At 45.6% G+C, this 23,688-nt stretch overlaps 2 protein-coding genes across 2 annotated transcripts in view; both read right to left on the bottom strand.

Annotated features, from left to right (window-relative positions):
* The window catches only part of LOC136633508 (uncharacterized), a 767,630-nt gene that overhangs the window by 618,110 nt on the left and 125,832 nt on the right, over positions 1-23,688 (bottom strand). The gene's annotated exons all lie outside the window — the stretch shown is intronic.
* LOC136631683 (von Willebrand factor-like) lies at positions 16,080-23,595 on the bottom strand. Its single transcript, XM_066605973.1, has 4 exons — positions 23,443-23,595; positions 23,175-23,238; positions 20,668-20,712; positions 16,080-16,537 (listed from the first exon to the last, which is right to left on the bottom strand). Exons 1-4 carry the CDS (start codon positions 23,593-23,595, stop codon positions 16,179-16,181), a joined length of 621 nt encoding a protein of 206 aa, XP_066462070.1. The 3' UTR covers positions 16,080-16,178.

Raw genomic sequence — 23,688 nt, 5'->3', positions numbered from 1 at the left:
GAAAAAGAACTCACTCATTTGAATGGGTTAATTCACATGACTGTGCTTTTCCTTGGATTGATAATCTGAGTTAGAAAAATCGCAGCTTCTCCTATTTCTGGGTATTTCTTGTTCAAGAATCGCCCATTTATTTCTTATGGGAACATAAAATAACGGTCCGCACTCGCATGCATTTTTATTACTCAGATTATTTTATTAAGAACAGGAAGAGCAGAGCAGAGAAAAATGTGATAATCGCATGCAAATAGCAAGAACATCACATGAAAATGACATGCCAAACAGTCCATCTTTCACGGCCATATGCTGCCTGTGACTGCCAACTACATGTAGAAGCCTGGTGATTTTACAGCGACATCTAGTGGTCACAAGTAACATAGCAGACATATACTGTCAAACTACAATACAGTAATGAACAGGGCAGCGTCTCACATACAGACATTGCAGGGAAGGAGAGCTGGGGGGCTGAGTACGAGCTGTAGGGGGGCAGAATCAGACCCTTACATGTGATAAACCAATAGACCTCATCAGTACCATATAAACTCTATGTTTGCAGTACAGCTCTATATAACTAGTCTACCAACTATAACCAGTATACCTCTATAGAACCTCTACAGTGCTGAGCGAACTGCACCAGTAGAACTCTGTTTCAGGTTGAGCTTTACTAAACTAGTTCGGTTTGTTTTGATAGAACTAAAAATTCATAAAACCTCCTAAAACTACTATTGAGCGCTGTCTAAGAGCGCCATGTGCTGGTGGTTGGTCAGATATGAACCTCAGACCCCAGTAATGCAAGAGCTAAAAACTGAGCCACATCCATTGAAGAACCTCTTTCATCTATTCTTCTTTCCACTCCTCTTCATTTTTGGGTTTTTATGGACTTTCAGTTTAGTTCAAACATTTGGCAAACTGGCCAAACCAAGCCTTTTAAATGCTTGCTCATCTCTAAACCTCTATATAATCTCTGCTAGTATAATATTACCTCTATATACCAGTACAACTCTATATAATCCCTGCTAGTATAATAAAATTACCACTATATACCAGTACTAGGGATGAGCAAGCATACTCGGAAAAGCACTACTCGCTCGAGTAATTGGCTTTATCCGAGTATCGCTGTGCTCGTCCCTGAAGATTCGGGTGCCGCTGCGGCTGACAGGTGAGTCGCAGCGGGGAGCAGGGGAGAGCGGGCAGGAGAGAGGGAGAGAAAGATCTTACCTCCGTTCCTCCCCGCTCTCCCCTGCAGCTCCCCGCTCTGTGCCGGCACCCGAATCTTCAGGGACGAGCACAGCGTTACTCGGATAAAGCAAATTACTCGAGCGAGTAGTGCTTTTCCGAGTACGCTCGCTCATCCCTAACCAGTACACCTCTTTATAATCTCTGCCAGTATAATAATATTACCTCTATATACCAGTACACCTCTTTATAATCTCTACTAGTATATTACCTCTATATATCAGTACACCTCCATATATAGTCTCTGCTAGTATAATAATATTACCTCTATATACCAGTACACCTCTATATAATCTCTGCCAGCGTAATAATATTACCTCGATATACCAGTACACCTCTATATAATCTCTGCTAGTATAATAATACTACCTCTATATACTAGTGCACCTCTATATAATACCTGCTAGTATAATAATATTACCTCTAGATACTAGTAAACCTCTATATAATTTCTGCTAGTATAATAAAATTACCTATATATACTAGTATATCTCTATATAATCTCTGGCAGTATAATAATACTACCTCTATATACCAGTACACCTCTATATAATCTCTGCCAGCGTAATAATATTACCTCTATATACCAGTACACCACTATATAATGTCTGTCATTATAATAATATTACCTCTATATACTAGTACAACTCTATATAATCTCTGCTAGTATAATAATATTACCTCTATATACCAGTACACCTCTATATAATCTCTGCTAGTATAATAATATTACCTCTAGATGCTAGTAAACCTCTATATAATCTCTGCTAGTATAATAATATTACCTTTATATACCAGTACACCTCTATATAATCTCTGCTAGTATAATAATATTACCTTTATATACCAGTACACCTCTATATAATCTCTGCTAGTATAATAATATTACTACTATATAATCCCTGCCAGTATATTTTAATATAATTTCTGTATGACTGGTACACCGCCATGTAATTAGTCCACCACCTCTAATATGTATACCTCTATGTAAGCAGTACGCCTTTTTATGACCTGCATATACCAACATACCTATATAGATTTTCTATATGACCAGTATATTTCTTTGTAACCTTTATATAACCAGAACACCTCCATGTAATCTCTGTATACATGTATACTTCTTTATAACCTTCGGTGACCATCTGGGGGATTGCCTCTCGCTCAGGATCACCGTTTTCTATTCTGAGACTGTTGGCAGCACTCAAAAAACCCACACAGGCCAGTTTGTAGTGAAGGTAAGGGAAGAAAGACATAGGGAAGAAATTATAATATTCCATCTAGGAGTTCTCCCAGGAACCACCTGTGGGCAACAAACAGATATGCTCCTCTCTGAGATCTCACTGATCCTCATCCCAGAGAGGGCAGTCTCCTCCGGCATTGAGGAGCTCCACAACAACCCTGAGTGTGGCAGGAACTGAAGCTTTTACTTTCCTCCCTGCCGTAACCACACATGTATTCTCTCTCATTAGTTAACAAAATGATCACTTTGCAGCCCTCTGCCGGTCACTCTAACTACACTATGACATATCTCCCCCCTTTGACAAGGACCATCGGTCTTTTCACCATTTCAACCCTTCCTTTGTCGAAGCACCATGCTTGAAGCTCTCTCTCTCTCCCCCTGTCTGGGTATCCCTTCTCTGACAGTTTTAAGCTGCAACTTCTGGATTTTGAATCTCTTGCTGGACCTCATCTCTGTTATGCTCTCGCTCAATTGCTTTTTCATCCATGAGCTGCCGTTGACTCTTCAGTTGCTTCTCTGAAGACTGTATTTGCTGTTGAAGGTTAATCATGTGACTCCCAGACAAGACCTCCTGCAGTCTCTGCAAAACTTTCTTCTTTTTTCCAGATACATAATGCTCTTGTGTAGAGCCTGCCTCTTCTGATTCTGTTTTGCTATACTTTGCAGCTTCCTTCACATTGTTCTCTTCACCTGTAGCTTCTTCAGTGGCTTTTTCACCTTCAGCAACCTCACCTTTTACCTTCTCTTTGGTCTCTTGCACTTCAGAGGATTGCTCACCCTCCCTCTGTTGCTCAGCCCTCAGCTTCTCAATGTCTCTACTGAACCGTTCTTCAAGCTCCTGTACGCAGAACCTTTCTCTGCACTGAATTCATCTTGTGATTTGTTGTTCTAGTAGCATCTCTGACTGGCACTTCAACAACTCAATCTCCCCCTGGAACTGCAGCTGCTGGTCAGAGACTCTCTGTAGTTCTGTAGACAGAGCTTCCTGTTCTTCTACGATTTCTCTCTTTTGCTCTTCAACAGAGACCAAGCACAGAGAATTCCCCTCCATTTTCTTTGGAATATCTTCAACCAGATTCTGATGCATTGAAATCTGCTTTGACAGGTTTTTCTTTGTTTCTGCATCTTTCTCTCACTGCTTGAGGTGTGCAGTAAGGTCAAGCCTCTGGCACGTCTCTTCTTGCACCAGCTTCTGTGACTCTTGTATCTGAGATTCCATTTCCACACGCAGTCTACTTGCCTTCTCAGACATCTCTGTCTGTAACTTGTTGCCTTCTGAGATTTTCACATGTAGCTCTTGAACCTGTGTCTCTACCATGTTTCTCTTGCCTTCAGACTCCTGCTTGTCTTGGAATCGCACCTTTACCTCATTGGTCAACCCAGTACACTCACTTTCCAAAGCCTGTTTGGCCTTTTCCAAGGCTTCTTTCACCTTTTCAGTTTTCTCTAGCTGTTCAGTCAGCTCCTAGATTTGAGGTTCAGATACTTCGGCTCCCTCACCCAAGCTTATCTGTAGCTGGTCACCACTTGCTCTTGGAGTGCTTCCTGGGCTTCTTTGAAATCCAGTATATCTACCAAGACCTTTGTTCGTTTTTCCACCTGGCTGCAAGTAGCTTCTCCAATTCCAGGTTTCCTTGAGTTCACTTATCTCAGACTCCAGTTCACCATGTTTCTTAATAGTGATAGTCTGGTGTGCAGACACTTCTTCTATTCTTTTCCAAGCCATGTAATTCTTCCTTCTTTCTTAGCTAACTGCATTTTCAACTGTGATATTTGTGCTTGAAACTTTGCAATTTAATTATGCAAATCTGTAGAATCTTCTAACATGCAACACATCATCTCTAAAGCCCCATTTACATACAAAAATTATCGCTCAAAATTTACCCAAACTATGTCTTTTGTGCTAGAATTATCGTTGCGTGTAAATGCGACCATCACTTCCCTTTTAGCCGAACGATGATTTTTATTTCAGTTTAAAATCCATTGTTAAAGGGGTTGTCTCACGCCGAAACGGGTTTTTTTTTTATTCAATAGGCCCCCCGTTCGGCGCGAGACAAACCCGATGCATGTGTTAAAAAAAAACAAAACGACTTCTTCCTTCTTCTTACTTACCTTAGTAAGATGGCCGCCGGGATCTTCACTGTGAGGCCCATTGCCGATTCCAGCCTCCTGATTGGCTGGAATCGGCACACGTGACAGGGCGGAGCTACAAGGAGCAGCTCTCCGGCACGAGCGGCCCCATTCAGAAGGGAGAAGACCGCACAGCGCAAGCGCGTCTAAAATCGCCAGAAGAGGCGATTTTAGACGGATCCATGGAGACGAGGACGCCAGCAACGGAACAGGTAAGTGAATAACTTCTGTATGGCTCATAATTAATGCACGATGTATATTACAAAGTGCATTAATATGGCCATACAGAAGTGCATAACCCCACATGCTTTCATGAGACAACCCCTTTAAGCCAAAGAGCTGATAGTAGGGACTGCATGCTGTGTTTCTCCATGGGGAAATATTTAGCTGAAGTCCCATCTGCTGTACCTGCTGTTATCTGGATACAGCGGAGGAAAGCTCATGTACATGCAAATGAAGCTAATAAGCTACTAATGCGCATTAGTGCCCATTAGCATCTTATGCAAAATGATCACTCAATCATCTGTCAATCATCCTATCTTTTGAACAAATTTTGAGCAATTATCTTTGAATGTAAATGGGGCTAACTCTTGGGCTCTTGTTTACATTTTGAGATCCTGCATCATGGGCCCTTGAAGGATATTTCTCAAATTTATTTTTCTCATTTAAAATGTTTTATTTCAAAGTCCTGTTCACATTAAGCGGTTTGTGCTTCCAAACATAATCAGCTTCTTCTTTGGCTACATTTCTCAGGTTCTCTTTCCTGACAATCTCAATTTCTGTTTTCAACTGAGTGGCTTCTTTGAGGGCATCCTCCCTCTCCCTCTGGAGTCCCCTTTCTCCTCTTCTACAAGTACCCTTTGTCTCTTGGTCTCTCTTGCAGTAAGACACAAGCTGGTGACTTCCTTTTACAGCTGTGTGTCATATCTTTTACTTACATCTTGACAGGCTTCTTCTGCACACATCTTTAGTAGAGATGAGCGAGCACCAAAATGCTCGGGTGCTCGTTACTCGGGACGAATTTATCGCGATGCTCGAGGGTTCGTTTCGAGTAACGAACCCCATTGAAGTCAATGGGCGACCGGAGCATTTTTGTATTTCGTCGATGCTCGCTAAGGTTTCATGTGTGAAAATCTGGGCAATTCAAGAAAGTGATGGGAATGACACAGCAACGGATAGGGCAGGCGAGGGGCTACATGTTGGGCTGCATCTCAAGTTCACAGGTCCCACTATTAAGCCACAATACCGGGAAGAGTGCCCCCCCCTTCCCAACAACTTTTATTTCTGAAAAGCCCTCATTAGCATGGCATACCTTAGCTAAGCACCACACTACCTCCAACAAAGCACAATCACTGCCTGCATGACACTCCGCTGCCACTTCTCCTGGGTTACATGCTGCCAAATCCCCCCCCCCCCACGACCCAGTGTCCACAGCGCACACCAAACTGTCCCTGCCCAGCCTTCAGCTGCCCTCATGCCACGCCACCCTCATGTCTATTTATAAGTGCGTCTGCCAGAGGCAAAGCAGGCACACACTGCAGAGGGTTGGCATGGCTAGGCAGCGACCCCCCCCCCATAAAAGGGGCGGGCCGATAGTCCACAATGCTGTACAGAAGCAATGAGAAATCCAATCCTGTGCCACCTCCATCTGGAGCTGCACACGTGGGCATAGCAATGGGGAACCTATGTGCCACACACTATTCATTTTGTCAAGGTGTCTGCACGCCCCAGTCAGACCGCGTTTTTTTATAAATAGTCACAGGCAGGAACAACTCCGCAATGGGAATTCCGTGTGCACCCACAGCATGGGTGGCTCCCTGGAACTCACCGGCGGTACATAAATGTATCCCATTGCATTGCCCATCACAGCTGAGGTAATGTCGTGCTTAATGCAGGTGGGCTTCGGCCCACACTGCATGCCCCAGTCTGACTGGGGTTCTTTACAAGTGGACAGATGTAGGTTAAACTCCGTGTGCACCTACAGCATGGTTGGCTCCCTGGAACCCACCGGTGGTACATAAATATATCCCATTGCAGTGCCCTACTCAGCAGAGCTAACGTCAGATACAATACAGGTGGGCTTCGGCCCACACTGCATGCCCCAGTCAGACTAGGGTTCTTTAGAAGTGGACAGATGTAGGTTAAACTCCGTGTGCACCTACAGCATGGGTGGCTCCCTGGAACCCACCGGTGGTACATAAATATATCCCATTGCAGTGCCCTACTCAGCAGAGCTAACGTCAGATACAATACAGGTGGGCTTCGGCCTACACTGCATGCCCCAGTCTGACTGGGGTTCTTTACAAGTGGACAGATGTAGGTTAAACTCCGTGTGCACCTACAGCATGGGTGGGTGCCAGGAAGCCACCGGCGGTACATAAATATATCCCATTGCATTGCCCAACACAGCTGAGGTAACGTCAGATACAATACAGGTGGGCTTCGGCCCACACTGCATGCCCCAGTCTGACTGGGGTTCTTTACAAGTGGACAGATGTAGGTTAAACTCCGTGTGCACCTACAGCATGGGTGGCTCCCTGGAACCCACCGGTGGTACATAAATATATCCCATTGCAGTGCCCTACTCAGCAGAGCTAACGTCAGATACAATACAGGTGGGCTTTGGCCCACACTGCATGCCCCAGTCAGACTGGTAATATGTACCTTAACAGTAACCTCGTTGGTGGTAATGTGGTGGTGACTGCGGACCTAGTAGCGCGGTTTTATGTAGTTGGTTTTCGGAATGTGGCCATGATTAAGTGGTCCGTGGCGGGGGGATGGTGGTGGTGCTCTCTTGTTGTGTCGTTAAAGGTGAACTTCTTGGACTGCCACCAGACGGACCAATGCAAAGGTATTTGCCAAGAATGTTTTCATTGTTGAAGGAGGAGGGGGATGTTTTGGAGGCACTATGTGTCCTCTCCACGTGTCTGTGGTTATATGCACCTTAACAGTAACAGCGTTGGTAGGAAATGGCCTCGCCGCCATCATGTCTTTGTGAAGCCTCTGTTTCCACACCCCAGTGACATACCATTAGCTGCTGCATAGGCAGAGCCCAGAATTATTAACATTTCAGCGGTAGTATTAGGGACAGCCCCACTAACATATCACTAGCAGCAGTATAGGGGGAGCGCAGTCTTAGTTCCATTTCAGTAATAGTAGCACTCAAGACAGGCCCCAGTAACAATTCCGAAGCAGCAATATAGGAGGAGCGCAGTCTTAGTTCCATTTCAGTAATAGTAGCACTCAAGACAAGCCCCAGTAACAATTCCCATTGCAGCAGTTTAGGGAGATAACAGTCTCTTTCACATTTCAGTAGCTGCAGTATAGACAAGGCCCCAGTTACATTTATGTAGCAAAAGTGTAGGCCAACCCCACACACCTTTCTGTACCATGAGTGCAGGCGAAGAACATAGAAATTACAATGATTACACTGTAGGTGAGGGCCCAAAAAAATTGGTGTAGCAACAGTACTAATGTACCTCAGAAAAAATTGCCCATGCCCAACCAAGATGGCAGGTGAAACCCATTAATCGCTTTGGTTGATGTGGCTTAAGTGGTAACTAGGCCTGGAGGCAGCCCAGTTTAATGAAAAATTGGTTCAAGTTAAAGTTTCATCGCTTGTAAGAGCATTGAAACGTATAAAAATTGTTTGGAAAAATTATATGAGTGAGCCTTGTGGCCCAAAGAAAAATTGCCCGTTCGGCGTGATTACGTGAGGTTTCAGGAGGAGGAGCAGGAGGAGGAGGAGGAATATTATACACAGATTGATGAAGCAGAAATGTCACCGTTTTGGATGGTGATACAGAACGATGCTTCTATCCGCGGGTGCAGCCTACGTATTGCTTACGTATCGCTGCTGTCCGCTGGTGGAGAAGAGAAGTCTGGGGAAATCCAGGCTTTGTTCATCTTGATGAGTGTAAGCCTGTCGGCACTGTCGTTTGACAGGCGTGTACGCTTATCTGTGATGATTCCCCCAGCCGCACTAAACACCCTCTCTGACAAGACGCTAGCCGCAGGACAAGCAAGCACCTCCAGGGCATACAGCACGAGTTCAGGCCACGTGTCCAGCTTCGACACCCAGTAGTTGTAGGGGGCAGAGGCGTCACGGAGGACGGTCGTGCAATCGGCTACGTACTCCCTCACCATCCTTTTACAGTGCTCCCGCCGACTCAGCCTTGACTGGGGAGCGGTGACACAGTCTTGGTGGGGAGCCATAAAGCTGTCCAGGGCCTTAAAGAGTGTTGCACTGCCTGTGCTGAACATGCTGCTCGATCTCCGCACCTCCCTTGCTACCTGGCCCTCGGAACTGCGCCTTCTGCCACTAGCGCTGTCGGATGGGAATTTTACCATCAGCTTGTCCGCCAGGGTCCTGTGGTATAGCAACACTCTCGAACCCCTTTCCTCTTCGGGAATGAGAGTGGAAAGGTTCTCCTTATAGCGTGGGTCGAGCAGTGTGTACACCCAGTAATCCGTAGTGGCCAGAATGCGTGCAACACGAGGGTCACGAGAAAGGCATCCTAACATGAAGTCAGCCATGTGTGCCAGGGTACCTGTATGCAACACAGGGCTGTCTTCACTAGGAAGATCACTTTCAGGATCCTCCTCCTCCTCCTCCTCAGGCCATACACGCTGAAAGGATGACAGGCAAGCAGCATGGGTACCGTCAGCAGTGGGCCAAGCTGTGTCTTCCCCCTCCTCCTCATCCTCCTCATGCTCCTCCTCCTCCTCCTCCTCAACGCGCTGAGATATAGACAGGAGGGTGCTCTGACTATCCAGCGACATACTGTCTTCCCCCGTCTCCGTTTCCGAGCGCAAAGCATTTGCCTTTATGCTTTGCAGGGAACTTCTCAAGAGGCATAGCAGAGGAATGGTGACGCTAATGATTGTAGCATCGCCGCTCACCACCCGGGTAGACTCCTCAAACTCTCCAAGGACCTGGCAGATGTCTGCCAACCAGGCCCACTCTTCTGAAAATAATTGAGGAGGCTGACTCCCACTGCGCCGCCCATGTTGGAGTTGGTATTCCACTATAGCTCTACGCTGCTCATAGAGCCTGGCCAACATGTGGAGCGTAGAGTTCCACCGTGTGGGCACGTCGCACAGCAGTCGGTGCACTGGCAGATTAAACCGATGTTACAGTGTCCGCAGGGTGGCAGCGTCCGTGTGGGACTTGCGGAAATGTGCGCAGAGCCGGCGCACTTTTACGAGCAGGTCTGACAAGCGTGGGTAGCTTTTCAGAAAGCGCTGAACCACCCAATTAAAGACGTGGGCCAGGCATGGCACGTGCGTGAAGCTGCCGAGCTGCAGAGCCGCCACCAGGTTACGGCCGTTGTCACACACGACCATGCCCGGTTGGAGGCTCAGCGGCGCAAGCCAACGGTCGTTCTGCTCTGTTAGACCCCGCAGCAGTTCGTGGGCCGTGTGCCTCTTCTCTCCTAAGCTGAGTAGTTTCAGCACGGCCTGCTGACGCTTGCCCACCGCTGTGCTGCCACGCCGCGCGACACCGACTGCTGGCGACGTCCTGCTGCTGCTGACACATCTAGATTGCGAGACAGAGGTTGAGTAGGAGGAGGAGGAGGAGGAGGAGGGTGCTTTAGTGGAGGAAGCATACACCGCCGAACATACCACCACCGAGCTGGGGCCCGCAATTCTGGGGGTGGGTAGGACGTGAGCGGTCCCAGGCTCTGACTCTGTGCAAGCCTCCACTAAATTCACCCAATGTGCCGTCAGGGAGATGTAGTGGCCCTGCCCGCCTGTGCTTGTCCACCTGTCCGTTGTTAAGTGGACCTTGCCACTAACCGCATTGGTGAGGGCGCGTACAATGTTGCGGGAGACGTGGTCGTGCAGGGCTGGGATGGCACATCGGGAAAAGTAGTGGCGACTGGGAACTGAGTAGCGCGGGGCCGCCGCCGCCATCATACTTTTGAAGGACTCCGTTTCCACAACCCTATACGGCAGCATCTCAAGGCTGATAAATTTGGCTATGTGGACGGTTAACGCTTGAGCGTGCGGGTGCGTGGCAGCGTACTTGCGCTTGCGCTCAAACACTTGCGCTAGCGACAGCTGGACGGTGCGGTGCGAGACATTGGTGGATGGGGCCGAGGACAGCGGAGGTGAGGGTGTGGGTGCAGGCCAGGAGACGGTAGTGCCTGTGTCCTGAGAGGGGGGTTGGATCTCAGTGGCAGGTTGGGGCACAGGGGGAGAGGCAGCGGTGCAAACCGGAGGCGGTGAACGGCCTTCGTCCCACCTTGTGGGGTGCTTGGCCATCATATGTCTGCGCATGCTGGTGGTGGTGAGGCTGTTGGTGGTGGCTCCCCGGCTGATCTTGGCACGACAAAGGTTGCACACCACTGTTCGTCGGTCGTCAGGCGTCTCTGTGAAAAACTGCCAGACCTTAGAGCACCTCGGCCTCTGCAGGGTGGCATGGCGCGAGGGTGCGCTTTGGGAAACAGTTGGTGGATTATTCGGTCTGGCCCTGCCTCTACCCCTGGACACCGCACTGCCTCTTGCAACCTGCCCTGCTGCTGCCCTTGCCTCCCCCTCTGAAGACCTGTCCTGAGTAGGCGTTGCACACCAGGTGGGGTCAGTCACCTCATCGTCCTGCTGCTCTTCCTCCGAATCCTCTGTGCGCTCCTCCCTCGGACTTACTGCCCTTACTACTACCTCCCTGCAAGACAACTGTGTCTCATCTTCATCGTCCTCCTCACCCACTGAAAGGTCTTGAGACAGTTGCCGGAAGTCCCCAGCTTCATCCCCCGGACCCCGGGAACTTTCCAATGGCTGGGCATCAGTGACGATAAACTCCTCTGGTGGGAGAGGAACCACTGCTGCCCAAACTGAGCAGGGGCCCGAGGACAGTTCCAGGGAGTCTTCCCGCTCCTGAGCATGTGTCATTGTAGTGGAGTGAGGAGGCTGGGAGGAAGGAGGAGCAGCAGCCAGAGGATTCGGATTTGCAGCACTGGACGGCGCCGAACTGTGGGTGGATGATAGCTTGCTCGAAGCACTTTCTGCCATCCGCGACAGGACCTGCTCACACTGCTCATTTTCTAATAAAGGTCTCCCGCGTGGACCCATTAATTGGGCGATGAATGTGGGGACGCCAGAAACGTGCCTCTCTCCTAATCGCGCAGCAGTCGGCTGCGATACATCTGGATCAGGAGCTCGGCCTGTGCCCATACCCTCACTTGGGCCTACGCGTCCTCGGCCGCGTCCACGTCCTCTAGGCCTACCCCTACCCCTCAGCATGCTGTATTACCAGTGATTTCCCAGCCAGGAAATAAATTGGCGCAAGCCTGCAGGCCAAATAGAATTTTTCCCCTTTTTTTTTTTAAAGGGAAGGCCCACTGACTATATTCAATCAATAACAAATGTGTTCTGTGGCCCTGCTGTGTGTCACAGAACTGCAGTGTTATATTAACTGCAGCAGAGCGGTGATTTCCCAGCCAGGAAATAAATTGGCGCAAGCCTGCTGTTAAACTTAGCTGGCTGCGTATGATTTTTTTACGTTCTCCACCCACCACACACGTACCCAGAACGCTGAGGACTGTCAGAGGCAGGCCAAATAGAATTTTTCCCTTTTTTTTTTTTAAAGGGAAGGCCCACTGACTATATTCAATCAATAATATATGTCTTCTGGCCCTGCCTACACAATTCTGTCCCTGTAGTATTACTGCAGGGCGCAATGCTCTGCACAGCCGATTTTGAAAAAAAAAAAAAAGTGCAACACTGCTAACAGCAGCCTGCACAGTACTGTTCACGGTTAAATGTGGCCCTAAGAAGGACCGTTGGGGTTCTTGAAGCCTACACTCACTCCTAACACTCTCCCTGCCTAACCACCACTTCTGTCCCTGTAGTATTACTGCAGGGCGCAATGCTCTGCATGGCCGATTTTGAAAAAAAAAAAATGTGCAACACTGCTAACAGCAGCCTCCACAGTACTGCACATGGATAGATGTGGCCCTAAGAAGGACCGTTGGGGTTCTTGAAACCTACATTCACTCCTAACACTCTCCCTACAGCAGCTCCAACACAATAGCACTTTCCCTCAGCTAACTCACAACGCATCTGAGGCGAGCCGCGGGAGGGGCCGATTTTTATACTCGGGTGACACCTGATCTCCCCAGCCACTCACTGCAGTGGGGTGGTATAGGGCTGGAACGTCACAGGGGGAAGTTGTAATGCCTTCCCTGTCTTTCAATTGGCCAGAAAAGCGCACTAACGTCTCAGAGAGGAAACTGAAAGTAACCGGAACATCGCGTGGTACTCGTTAAGAGTAACGAGCATCCCGAACACGCTAATATTCGCCCGAGTATCAAGCTCGGACGAGTACGTTCGCTCATCTCTAATCTTTAGCTTCAGGAGAATATCTACACAAGCATGGATCTGTACAAGTTCCTCTGAGCAATTGCTCACTTTCTCTTTTATCTTGGACCTCGGTGTCTGCATTGACTACATCTGCTATCAAACAGCAACTCTGTACACTACACTTCTATGTAAGCGGTATATATATGTGTATATATATATTTATGTGTGTGTGTGTGTGTGTGTGTGTGTATATATAGTCTACTACTTATAACCAGTGTACCTCCATATAACCAGTACCTATGTACAGTACACCTCTACGTAAGCGGTATACCTCTGTATAACTAGTCTACTACTTATAACTAGTGTACCTCCATATAACCAGCACCTCTGCAGAGTACACCTCTATATAAGCTGTTCCTCTCTAGCAGTATATAGACCAGTCCACCTCTCAGAATCATATCTGTAGTCAGGGTTGTGTTTAGAATTCATGCTGCCCTAAGTACTTTTAGCAGTCACGCCCCCTACTGATAAATCAGGTGAAAGCTGTTGCCCATGTACTTTAGCTGTTAGTCAAACGCTTTTTGCATACATGTGGTACCAGAACTAAGTTTTTTTACATAAATATGATACCAAAACCAAGCTTACATAGTATTTTAGTTTAAAATACAACTTATCTCCATCTAGTTCAGTCTACTACTCCCCTCAATGTCAATCTGGAGGTAAAAGCCAATTTTCCTTATTTTAGGGAAATAAATTCCTTCCTGGATCTGGTAATCAGAATAATCCCGTGATCACCGACCCTTCTGAGTAATCAGTGATATAACATGTAATATTGTATCACTCAACAAAGGCATGCAGACCTCTCTGGTACTCTTGTTTTAGTTAGTTCTGCGTTACCACATCCTCGGACAGAGACTTGTTTAGTCTCACTGCTCTAACAGTAAAGAATCTCCTATATCGGTGTAGAAATCTTCTTTCCTCTAGTTGTAGAGGGCGCCCCCTTGTTACAGTCACAGTCCTGGGTATAATAGATGATGGGAGAGATCTTTTAATGCCCCCCAATATATTATACATAGTTATTAGGTCGGCCCTCAGTCGTCTTTTTTCTAAAGTGAATAATCCCAATTTTGATAACCTCTCTGGATATTGTAGTGCGCCCATTCCATTTATTACTTTAGTTGCCCGCCGTTGTACCCGCTCAAGCTCTGATATGTCCTTCTTGAGTACCGGTGCCCAAAACTGTCCACAATATTCCATGTGTGGTCTGACCAGTGACTTGTAAAGAGGAAAAACAATGTTCTCATCATGCACCCCTAGACCTCTTGTGATGCACCCTGTTAGTGAAATGAATATGACTCCATGTCCTATCTTATGTGTAGACATTTAGTAAGCCTGCAGCCATCTTCTGTGTTACGTGTCACTGTATTGACTTTCCTCTTTCTTTTGGAGGATTTATGGATATTAAATGTTTTTTTTATATCAACCTTGAGTGAATCACTAGTCTGTGAAGCTTTGAAAGCTTGCGATAACATCATGTATTTTTGTTAGCCATTAAAAGGTATCATATCTACAAGATTACTGGTTTCTCTTGCTGAGAACAATCACAGTGTGTAATGGGGACATGGATTTCCTGCCCGTGTGCAGAACCTTACATTTATCAGTGTTAAACCTCATTTGCCACTTTTCTGCCCCCAACTTATCCAGATCCTCTTGTCACCACATTCTTTCCTCTCTAGTGTTAGTTACTTTACATAGTTTGGTATCATCTGCAAATCTTTGATATTTTACTGTACAATCCGGCTAACAGGTCATTAATAATTAAAAGGAATATCGCCCAATACTTCCCCCCCCCCCCCCGTGGTACCCCACTAGTAATAGTAACCCCTCCAATACACCCCCCCCCCGTGGTACCGCACTAGTAATGATGACCCCTCCAATACTGCCCCCTGTGATTCTCCACAAGTATCGCTGATCCAATCAGAGTATGTACCATTTATAACCCCCTCTGCTTTCTATCACTGGGCCAAGTACTCACATTCTCACCCAGACCAAGCATTGTATATACCAACCTTTTAATGCAAAACAGTGTCAAATGCTTTGAAAAAGTCCAGATACACAAAATCCAATGACTCTCCCCGATCCATTTTAGAACTTACCTCCTTGTAGAAGCTAATTAAATTGGATTGACAGGAGCGATCTCTCAGAAACCCATGCTGATATGGAGTTATACTACATGAGTTCAGTCCTGTTACTGTATCTACTACACCAATATGGTGCCAGAACCGAGGTCAATGCATATGTATGGAGCAGCATAAGAGTGCGGAGGATAGCATAAGGCAAAATAACTGGATGCTGGTGGTTCTTCTGTACGTCTCATCATTTGTGTCTGCATTGTGATGTTTCCTTCAGCACTCCCACTTTCCGCTGTAGATCCTGGGATTGTAATCAAGAACTTGTGACCCTTTCTGTTTCACTGCACTGAACTCTAAGTGGCAGTCCAGCACTCTTTAGTTCACCTTCATCACCAAGTGTAGATCTTCCTTGCTAAGGAGACCACCTCTACCCCATCATCTTCCCTCTCAGTCAGCAGCATGATTTGTCTAATGCTGACCGAGAGGGAAGATAATGGGGTATAGGTGGGCTCCTTACCAAGAAAGAGCTTTGACCTGGAGATGAGGGTGAACTGAAAAGAGCTGGACTGCAGACTGATAACCCACTTTCTTCTTTGCTCACAGCAGTCTCGCTATTCCATCTGTAAGACTTTATTCGCTGGAGTGGAGGAAGCGATGGGTCTGCAGGCAGAGTACTGGCAGTGGCAAGTGGCTAACAGCCAAAAAGAAGGAGACAGGAAAGAAACCACCACTAAAAACAGAATGAGGAACAATGTCTACTCGGCTCATCTCTTAGTCAAGAACTTGTATCATCCAATGTGCGTCCTAATTGTGTAAGTTATGTAGTCCGAAACCCCCTTCTGCCTGCTGATTGGTGAGAGACAGAGGTTTGTGTCTGGCAAGGTGAAAGTGAGAGGGGGAAAAAAATTCTCTAATGGCTTCTGCAGCCGCCCTCCTGCAACTGGATGCCTTAGGCACTGGAACTCCAGTACCCAGTGGCAAACTTGACCCTGCCTGGAATTAACTCCTAGTTTCCCAATGACAGAAGAAAACACAGAAGATGATTGTGAATCTTTTATTATAATTTGAAAGAAACAGAATGCAGGCACAGATAGTAATAAGAGAAGGAGGTTACAAATTTGGCCACAGGGTCCCGGCTTCTATATTTTAGGACAATCCTGGGGAAGGATGCATCTTCCCTTATCACGCACATAGCCTGGCTTACAAAGGCAGCCTGGTCCACACATGGCCAAGCAGTTGATCAGCAGAGTTTCATTCATATTACTGCAGGTCCTGGGAATGGGACTGGGACATGGATGAGCGCATAATGAGTATGTCCAGTTTCCGGTGCACGCCTCACATTCTGCTTTCTTTATACATGTACCATGCAGCTGCAGATAACCTTTCTCGCAGTAGCAGCCGGGGCGACATTTCCTCTCACAAACCATTTTTTGGGTGTCATTGCAGTAAGTCTGGCAGCGTCTACATTGCTCATACACTTGATTGGGTCCACAGGATTCTGTGTAAAAGTATAATATTGTTAGTGGGGCAGAGAAACGGATACATCAGGATGTCACTACAGTCAGAGAGCTAATGAAAGCACACATTATTCTGCAGAGTTGCTGCATACATTCTGTGCACTTCACAATTTGAGAGACTAGAGGGAAGAGCGACTCCGTCATTAACTTAGTTCACGACGGCTGTGAATCATAGCAGCAACAATCCATCCAGAGTGATTGAGCGTCAAGTACATTGTTCAGTAGACTGAGTCAGTAGAACCCTGTTTTGGGTCGAATTTAGCTAAATGTTTGGTTCAATGTTGCAGGATTCAGTGGACCTGATTGCATTTTTTTTTGCCTGCATGAAAAGCGCTGTTAATAGCGCTACATAATTGCAGGATCTCTGTGAGATCGCAGCAATATCGCACGGACCAGCGATGCAATATTGCTGCTATTTTCTTGCGGCGATGCCGTGTAGCCCGTATGAAGAAGGCCTTATGGACACAGCAATACCATGTGGTTTTTTTTTTGTTTTTTTAAATTAGGATTTTTTAAATCGGAAATATTGGAAATGGTTGTTTTAAACTTTTATTACCTTTTATTGTTTTTAATAATTGATAAAACTTTTTAAAACTGATGTTTACATTTTTTTAGTCCCCATAGGGAACAAGGGATTGCGATGGTTTGATCGCTCCTGCAGTATGATGTAATGCCATAGTATTACATTATAGCACAATCTGACAGGCAATGTGTCAAGCCACAGACAAGGTCCCCAACTGCCATGTCAACCGAACAGTATCCCGCAAATTGTTATATATTACATGCAGTGGATACACAGTGCTTTGGTTGGTGGAAATGCTGCATATTCATGGACCGAAAACGGCATACACCCATGCCAATGAGCCTTAAAAGCATTGTGTCTGTTATACAGGGCTTTAACATCGTCTAGATGTTTTGGTGAACTTCTGGCTCAATTGAAACCAAGTCGAACCATTTGCAAAAGTTTACTCATCACTAGTAGTGGACGGTAACCATATGGTATATGTGACATATGTAGTTATCACCACCTCAGGGCCCTTCTACACTGGATCACCTTTCGGGTGTAGATACCCAACATGTTGTTATCTCAGGGATGATTGCTTCTGTGCTGTTACAGAGGAACAAGCATCGATCAGTACATGGAGGCAGAGTACTCTGGCGATCATACCGGCCCGCCAGTCCCTTTTCACAATAAACAGGCAGTCATTCATAAGGAAACAACTGCCTTTTCACATGGGTCCCCATCTATTGCTCACTTTTTTGCCTGCAGAAATTGGGCGATGAACGTGATGCGAACAATTTCTCGTTCGCCGTTCAGTCGAGGCATATATTTACACTGAGCGATAACTGTTCTTCTAAGGGTGAAGACCCGCTTGCGTTTTTAACGCGATTGTCAATGGGACTTTCTAATGTTAAAAACGCACCGCAAGTTTGTGCTCAGCGATTTTTGTGCAGTGCGTGTTTAATATTAGAAAGTTCCATTGACAATCTCGTTACAAAAATGCAAATGGGTCTTCACCACTTCTTACTCCATACATCAGCTATATTTTTGCTTTTTATTTTTTATAGATTCCAGAAAACTTTGATCTCGTCTTTTCCCCCATGCTGTATTTGGAATTGTATTGATGACCCAAAGGGTGTGTACACTTGTGCAACCATTTTATTGTTCCTTCCTTTGCAAATAATCTTAACTATAAGCTTGCTGTTGTCTGTATACAGCTCCTATGCAGATTTGTGAGTTGTCATGGTTACATACCAGATTTTCTGTTTTGTCCCTGGTTTGGGAAAAATGCCTGATAGTAATAGTTTATTTGTGCAGTTGTTTGCTCTGCAGTGACTTTGGTGTCAAAATGTAGAAAATGGTTAGAATCTAGTATTTAAACACATTTATGAAAGGTCAGTTTCAGTTTCTGGTGAAATTTTTTGTGCAGAACATACCAGTAAATATTTTGTCTAAACTTGGATTGTCAAGAGTGAAGGCGTTTTGGTGCATTGTGGTGCAAGTGATACAAAACTATGTAAAGTGATTAATATGATAGAGGACACAGGGAGGTTGCAAGAGAATGTGGATTAGGATTTGGGAATTTTAAGTAAAGGGGTTGTCTCGCGGCAGCATGTGGGGTTATATACTTCTGTATGGCCATATTAATGCACTTTGTAATATACATCGTGCATTAATTATGAGCCATACAGAAGTTATTCACTTACCTGCTCCGTTGTTAGCGTCCCCGTCGCCATGGCTCCGTCTAAATTCGCTGTCTTCTGGCGTTTTTAGACGCGCTTGCGCAGTCCGGTCTTCTCCCTGGTGAATGGGGCCGCTCGTGCCGGAGAGCTGGTCCTGCGTCGTCATCGTAGCTCCGCCCCATCACGTGTGCCGATTCCAGCCAATCAGGAGGCTGGAATCGGCAATGGACCGCACAGAGCCCATGGTGCATGGGAAAAGACCCGCGGTGCATCGTGGGTGAAGATCCCGGTGGCCATCTTGGCGAAGGAAGAAGAAGGAAGAAGGAAGACGTCGCAGAGCGGGGATTCGGGTAAGTAATGAAATTTTTTTTTTTTAACACATCCTTTGGGGTTGTCCTGCGCCGAACGGGGGGCCTATGGAAAAAAAAAAACCCATTTCGGCGCGAGACAACCCCTTTAACTGTATACTTAACTGGAGCAACCAGTGTCAGGCAGCTGCTGTCAAGGCAAATAGGATCATGGGGTGCATCAGAAGAGGTTTAGGGGCATATGACGAGGACATTGTTCTTCCTCTTTACAAGTCACTGGTCAGACCACACATGGGATATTGTGGACAGTTTGGGGCATCAGTAGACAGGAGGCCTAATAGCTATGTATAAATATATCAGGGGACAATACAGGGATCTCTCCTATTATCTGTTTATACCCAGGACTGTAACAAGCGGGTTCTATACTGTAAGAGCAGTGAGACTATGGAACTCTCTGCCCGAGGACGTGGTGATGGCGAACTCACTAAGAGAGCAATACAATATTACATGCTATAATCATGAATAACTTCAGAAGGGTCAGTAATTCGGGAATTATTCCGATTGCCAGATTGAAGTCAGGAAGGATATTTTTGTTACCTTAAACGGGGAAAACTGGCTTCTACGTCATTGTTTTTTTTTGCCTTTCTCTGGATCAACAGTGGTGGGGAGGAAAGTGTAATAGGCTGAACATGTGTCTTTTCTTGGCCTTACATACCATGTTACTATGAGATTTCAGAATTCGCTATCACACAGCTTGCAAGTTTTCCGCAATGAATCTGCAACGTTTTTAAAAAGCCGCCAGAATGTTTGTGAAATTCAACCCTTGGAAGACAAGCGTTAAATTCTTGACTATATGATGTAATCGCCCTAGGAATACTCCGGGTCATACAAACATAAATCTAATTGCCAAAGACAAAAAATATCCAAAGGTAACTAATATCCCCTAAAATACAATCCAAATACTTTATTATCCAAAAAGACAACATTGAATAATATTTACAATCATTGGTGGTGCTGATTTACTAACCTTTACATAGGCTTTTGGGAGTTGGCCATCCAGGCCTTTGTTTTAGTGTATGTATACACAATTACCCACATGATACTCACTGATGACTACTGGCCACATCTCATTTGTTACCACCATTTGCCCCTTTATTTTAAATATTATTCAATGTTGTCTTTTTGAATAATTAAGTATTTAGATCATACTTTAGGGGATATTCCCTATGGGTATTTTTTTCCTTTGGCAATTAGAAAAGTGTTAGGTTCTGCATCTGAGGAGGGGGACAGAGTAAACTATCACATGACTACAGAATGGGCATTTGTAGTCTGTAACCATGGAGACACACAGATCTGCCCAGCCGCTGTGTACACACGATGGGAGATTGTTTACACTACGGTTTATAAATGGCTTCACTTCTTATTAGAGGCATTGGGGCAATATAAAATTGGTTGCAAAAATGTATACACCCTCTAATTCCACCATATAAGGGATGACTGGGTAACGGGGAGAGCAGAGATTACTGGGATGGATTTACTGAGCAGCAATAATAGTCATCAAGGAATATACAGCAGATCGAAGTATGGATGAGCGGAGTGTTATGATGTATAATACTCACTAGTTGGTGGCACTCTGTATGCGCTGATCAGTATGACGGCCGCACCTGCAAAACACAAATCACAGGAATCAGAGGTCCGGATCCTCCGTGGACACGTGATAAATGTCGTCTTGTTCCATACAGATAAGTACTTAGAGCTGCACAGACACTGGTAACGTGTTATGGTAAAGCTTCACCTCCGGTGCAAATACATATACAGGGAATCACTTAGAGGGGTTGCTCCATCACAGCAAGTTATACTCAGTCCACAGAATAGGGCATAAGTTACAGATTGATGGGGTCTGACCACTGGGACCCCCACCAAAATATCTCTGGTCCCACCAATGGGACCGCCAGACATACCCTGGTTCAAGGGCTTGGCTATTTCCAACTGTCCTAATAAAGTGGAGGCCACATGGTTTAACTTAAATGGAAACTAACTTTTCACACAAGTTCTGTTCATCCAACAGCCTATTTAGTCATCATCAGTCTTGTAATATACTCACATTAGACTTTTTGTTTTTAGTTTTAGTACTGAAAATCAAGTTTTTAGGGTTTCAGGGCTTTAGCAATCCACTGCCTGTTAGGCATTTAGCTTCTCTAGTAACAGGGACATGAGGACACTGCTAGTTACTACATGCAGCAGAGGGGTGGGCAATCAGAGGATAGGGAGTAGGGCTATGCAAGGCAGCATGGGAAGTGGAAGCTCAAGCCAGTACAGAAATGGCAGAATAGTTGCTTCTGACATCCCCCACCTGGAAGTGGATTGCAAATAGCAGGACAGCAGAAAGCTAAAATCTACAGGAAAAACTGAACTGATAACTCAAACAGCAGCCAGTAAAAATATTTAGAAAAACTCATTTGCGCTTTAAGGATGCGCTGGTGTAGAAATCTTGGACTCGGTGGGGGTCCCAGCAATCAGAACCCCACCAGTCAGCAAGTTATCCCCCATGCTGTGCAGCTACCTGGGAAGATAACCCCTCTCCATGTTGCTATGGAAACATCAATGTGTCCTTGTTACTACAGAGGCTCTGTAGCTAATAACAGAGTGAATTGCAAAGAAGCTGGAAGGGAGACCCCTAGTGGCAGACACTTGTAACATGATTTACAGTTGTAGAGTAACAGCACTTTTAAATGCAGATATATAACAGAAGTGATGAGACTAACACAGGCTAGTAGATGGGTTGTCTGAAAAGTTAGTGCCCCCACCACCTCTTCTTCATTATCAATTATATTCTGCCACCATAATTTTATTTTCCATCGCCATAGTCATGTGAGGGCTCTTTTTTGTGGGACGCCTTTTAGTTTCTTGGCACCACTTTGGAGTACATGACATTTTGATCCCTTTCTATTAAATTCTGGCATTGAATATTTATTTACTTTGTTTTTTTACAATATTCACCACGCGGGGGAAATAATGTGTTACTTAAATAGAGCGGACTATTATGGATGCAGTGATAGAAAAATGTTTTTACATTTTTTTACATTTTTAATTCAGATTTTTTTAATAGTATTATAAATATGGAAAAAGTTTTGGTTTCTTTAGTCCCCATAAGGCACATGAACTTGCGATGGTTTGATCGCTCCTGCATTATAGTGCAATACCATAGTATTGCATCATACCACAATCTGACAGGCAGCCCTAGGAGCTTTCAGAAGGCCCCTGGCTTTCATAGCAACTGAACAGCACCCTGCAGTCTCATCACGAGGGGCCTTTCGGGACCACAAAACTCCAAGGCATTTAAATGCTGTGGTCAGAATCGACAGCAGCACATAAGGGGTTAACAACTGCGATCAGCGGGAGTGTAGATTGGAGCTTTTGCGCATGGGTGTCAGCTGTAAGCAACAGCTGGCACCCAGATTGTATGGAGTGGCATCAACTCCTGATCCCTCTCCATGCAAACCCCAGTCTCCATGATATAACTGTATGTCATGGGAGCTTTAAGGGGTTAAGTAACTGCCCCCATAAAATGCTCAAATAATACTATTAGGGCTTCTTACCCACTTGCATTTTTTTAACCGTGTGATATCGCTGCTTTTTTTTTCACGCGATTGTCAATGGGACTTTCTAATGTTAAAAATGCATCGCACAAAAATCGCTGAGCTCAAAATTGTGCGCGTTTTTAACATTCGAAAGTCCCATTGACAATCGCATTAAAAAAACGCAAGTGGGTAAGAGCCCTTATATGACCAAGTAACCGCTCCGTGCATGCAGCAACCTAATAGCGGTATACAAGGTATAGCTAATATCACTATGCAAGCAATAATGTAATTTGTAGTGCTGTGAAGTTGTGAGTTCCAGTTCCTCTGTGGCGCCCCCTATGGCTGTGTGAGCACACACACACACACTGAAGTGAAGCCCCGACTATAGGAAATTCACCTTTCACTACGTCCACACTCTAGTACCGTGAAGCTCCACAGGGGGCGATAGTGATACTGTCATTTATACATCAGCTCCTTTTTAAACCCTGCCACCCCACTGTGGGAATTTGCTCTAAACATGAGGGGCAGAAACAAGAAATACTCACTCAGCAGTGACAGCAGCAGCACAGAGACTGGTCTCATCTTCAAGTCTGGAGTTTCACCTTCGTCCTGTAAAATCAAACTAGAAAATGGAGCATTTTCAAAACCTCTGCTTGTTGTCAGTGAATAGAGATCTGTACAGGTCTTGTCACACGTGAAGGGTTTGTTACAATGTATCAGAACTCTCCAATATAAGTGACAGGTATAAAGTACAGTGCAGTGATTACCTGTCTGGATCAGAGAGGCTGTAGGTGAGTAGTAGCAGGTACCTACCTGTGAGATGTACCGGCTGTGGTCTTCTGCTGGTGCAGGGATGTGCGGGGTTATATAGGGCTCTGTGGGTGTCAGCAGGTAACACTTCTTCCTTGTCATAAACCTACATTTAGTTCCTTGTTGCATCATGTCAGACGTTATTAATGCTGTCATTGTCAGCACACTACATACTAAATAGCAGAAGTAATTAACCCCTTAAGGACGCACCACTATTCTTCATTTTCCTCTTTTCTCCCAATTTTAAAA

The sequence above is a fragment of the Eleutherodactylus coqui genome, chromosome 6 (assembly GCF_035609145.1).
Source record: "Eleutherodactylus coqui strain aEleCoq1 chromosome 6, aEleCoq1.hap1, whole genome shotgun sequence".
Lineage (NCBI taxonomy): Eukaryota > Metazoa > Chordata > Amphibia > Anura > Eleutherodactylidae > Eleutherodactylus > Eleutherodactylus coqui.
This window is presented reverse-complemented; position numbering and strand designations above follow the sequence as displayed.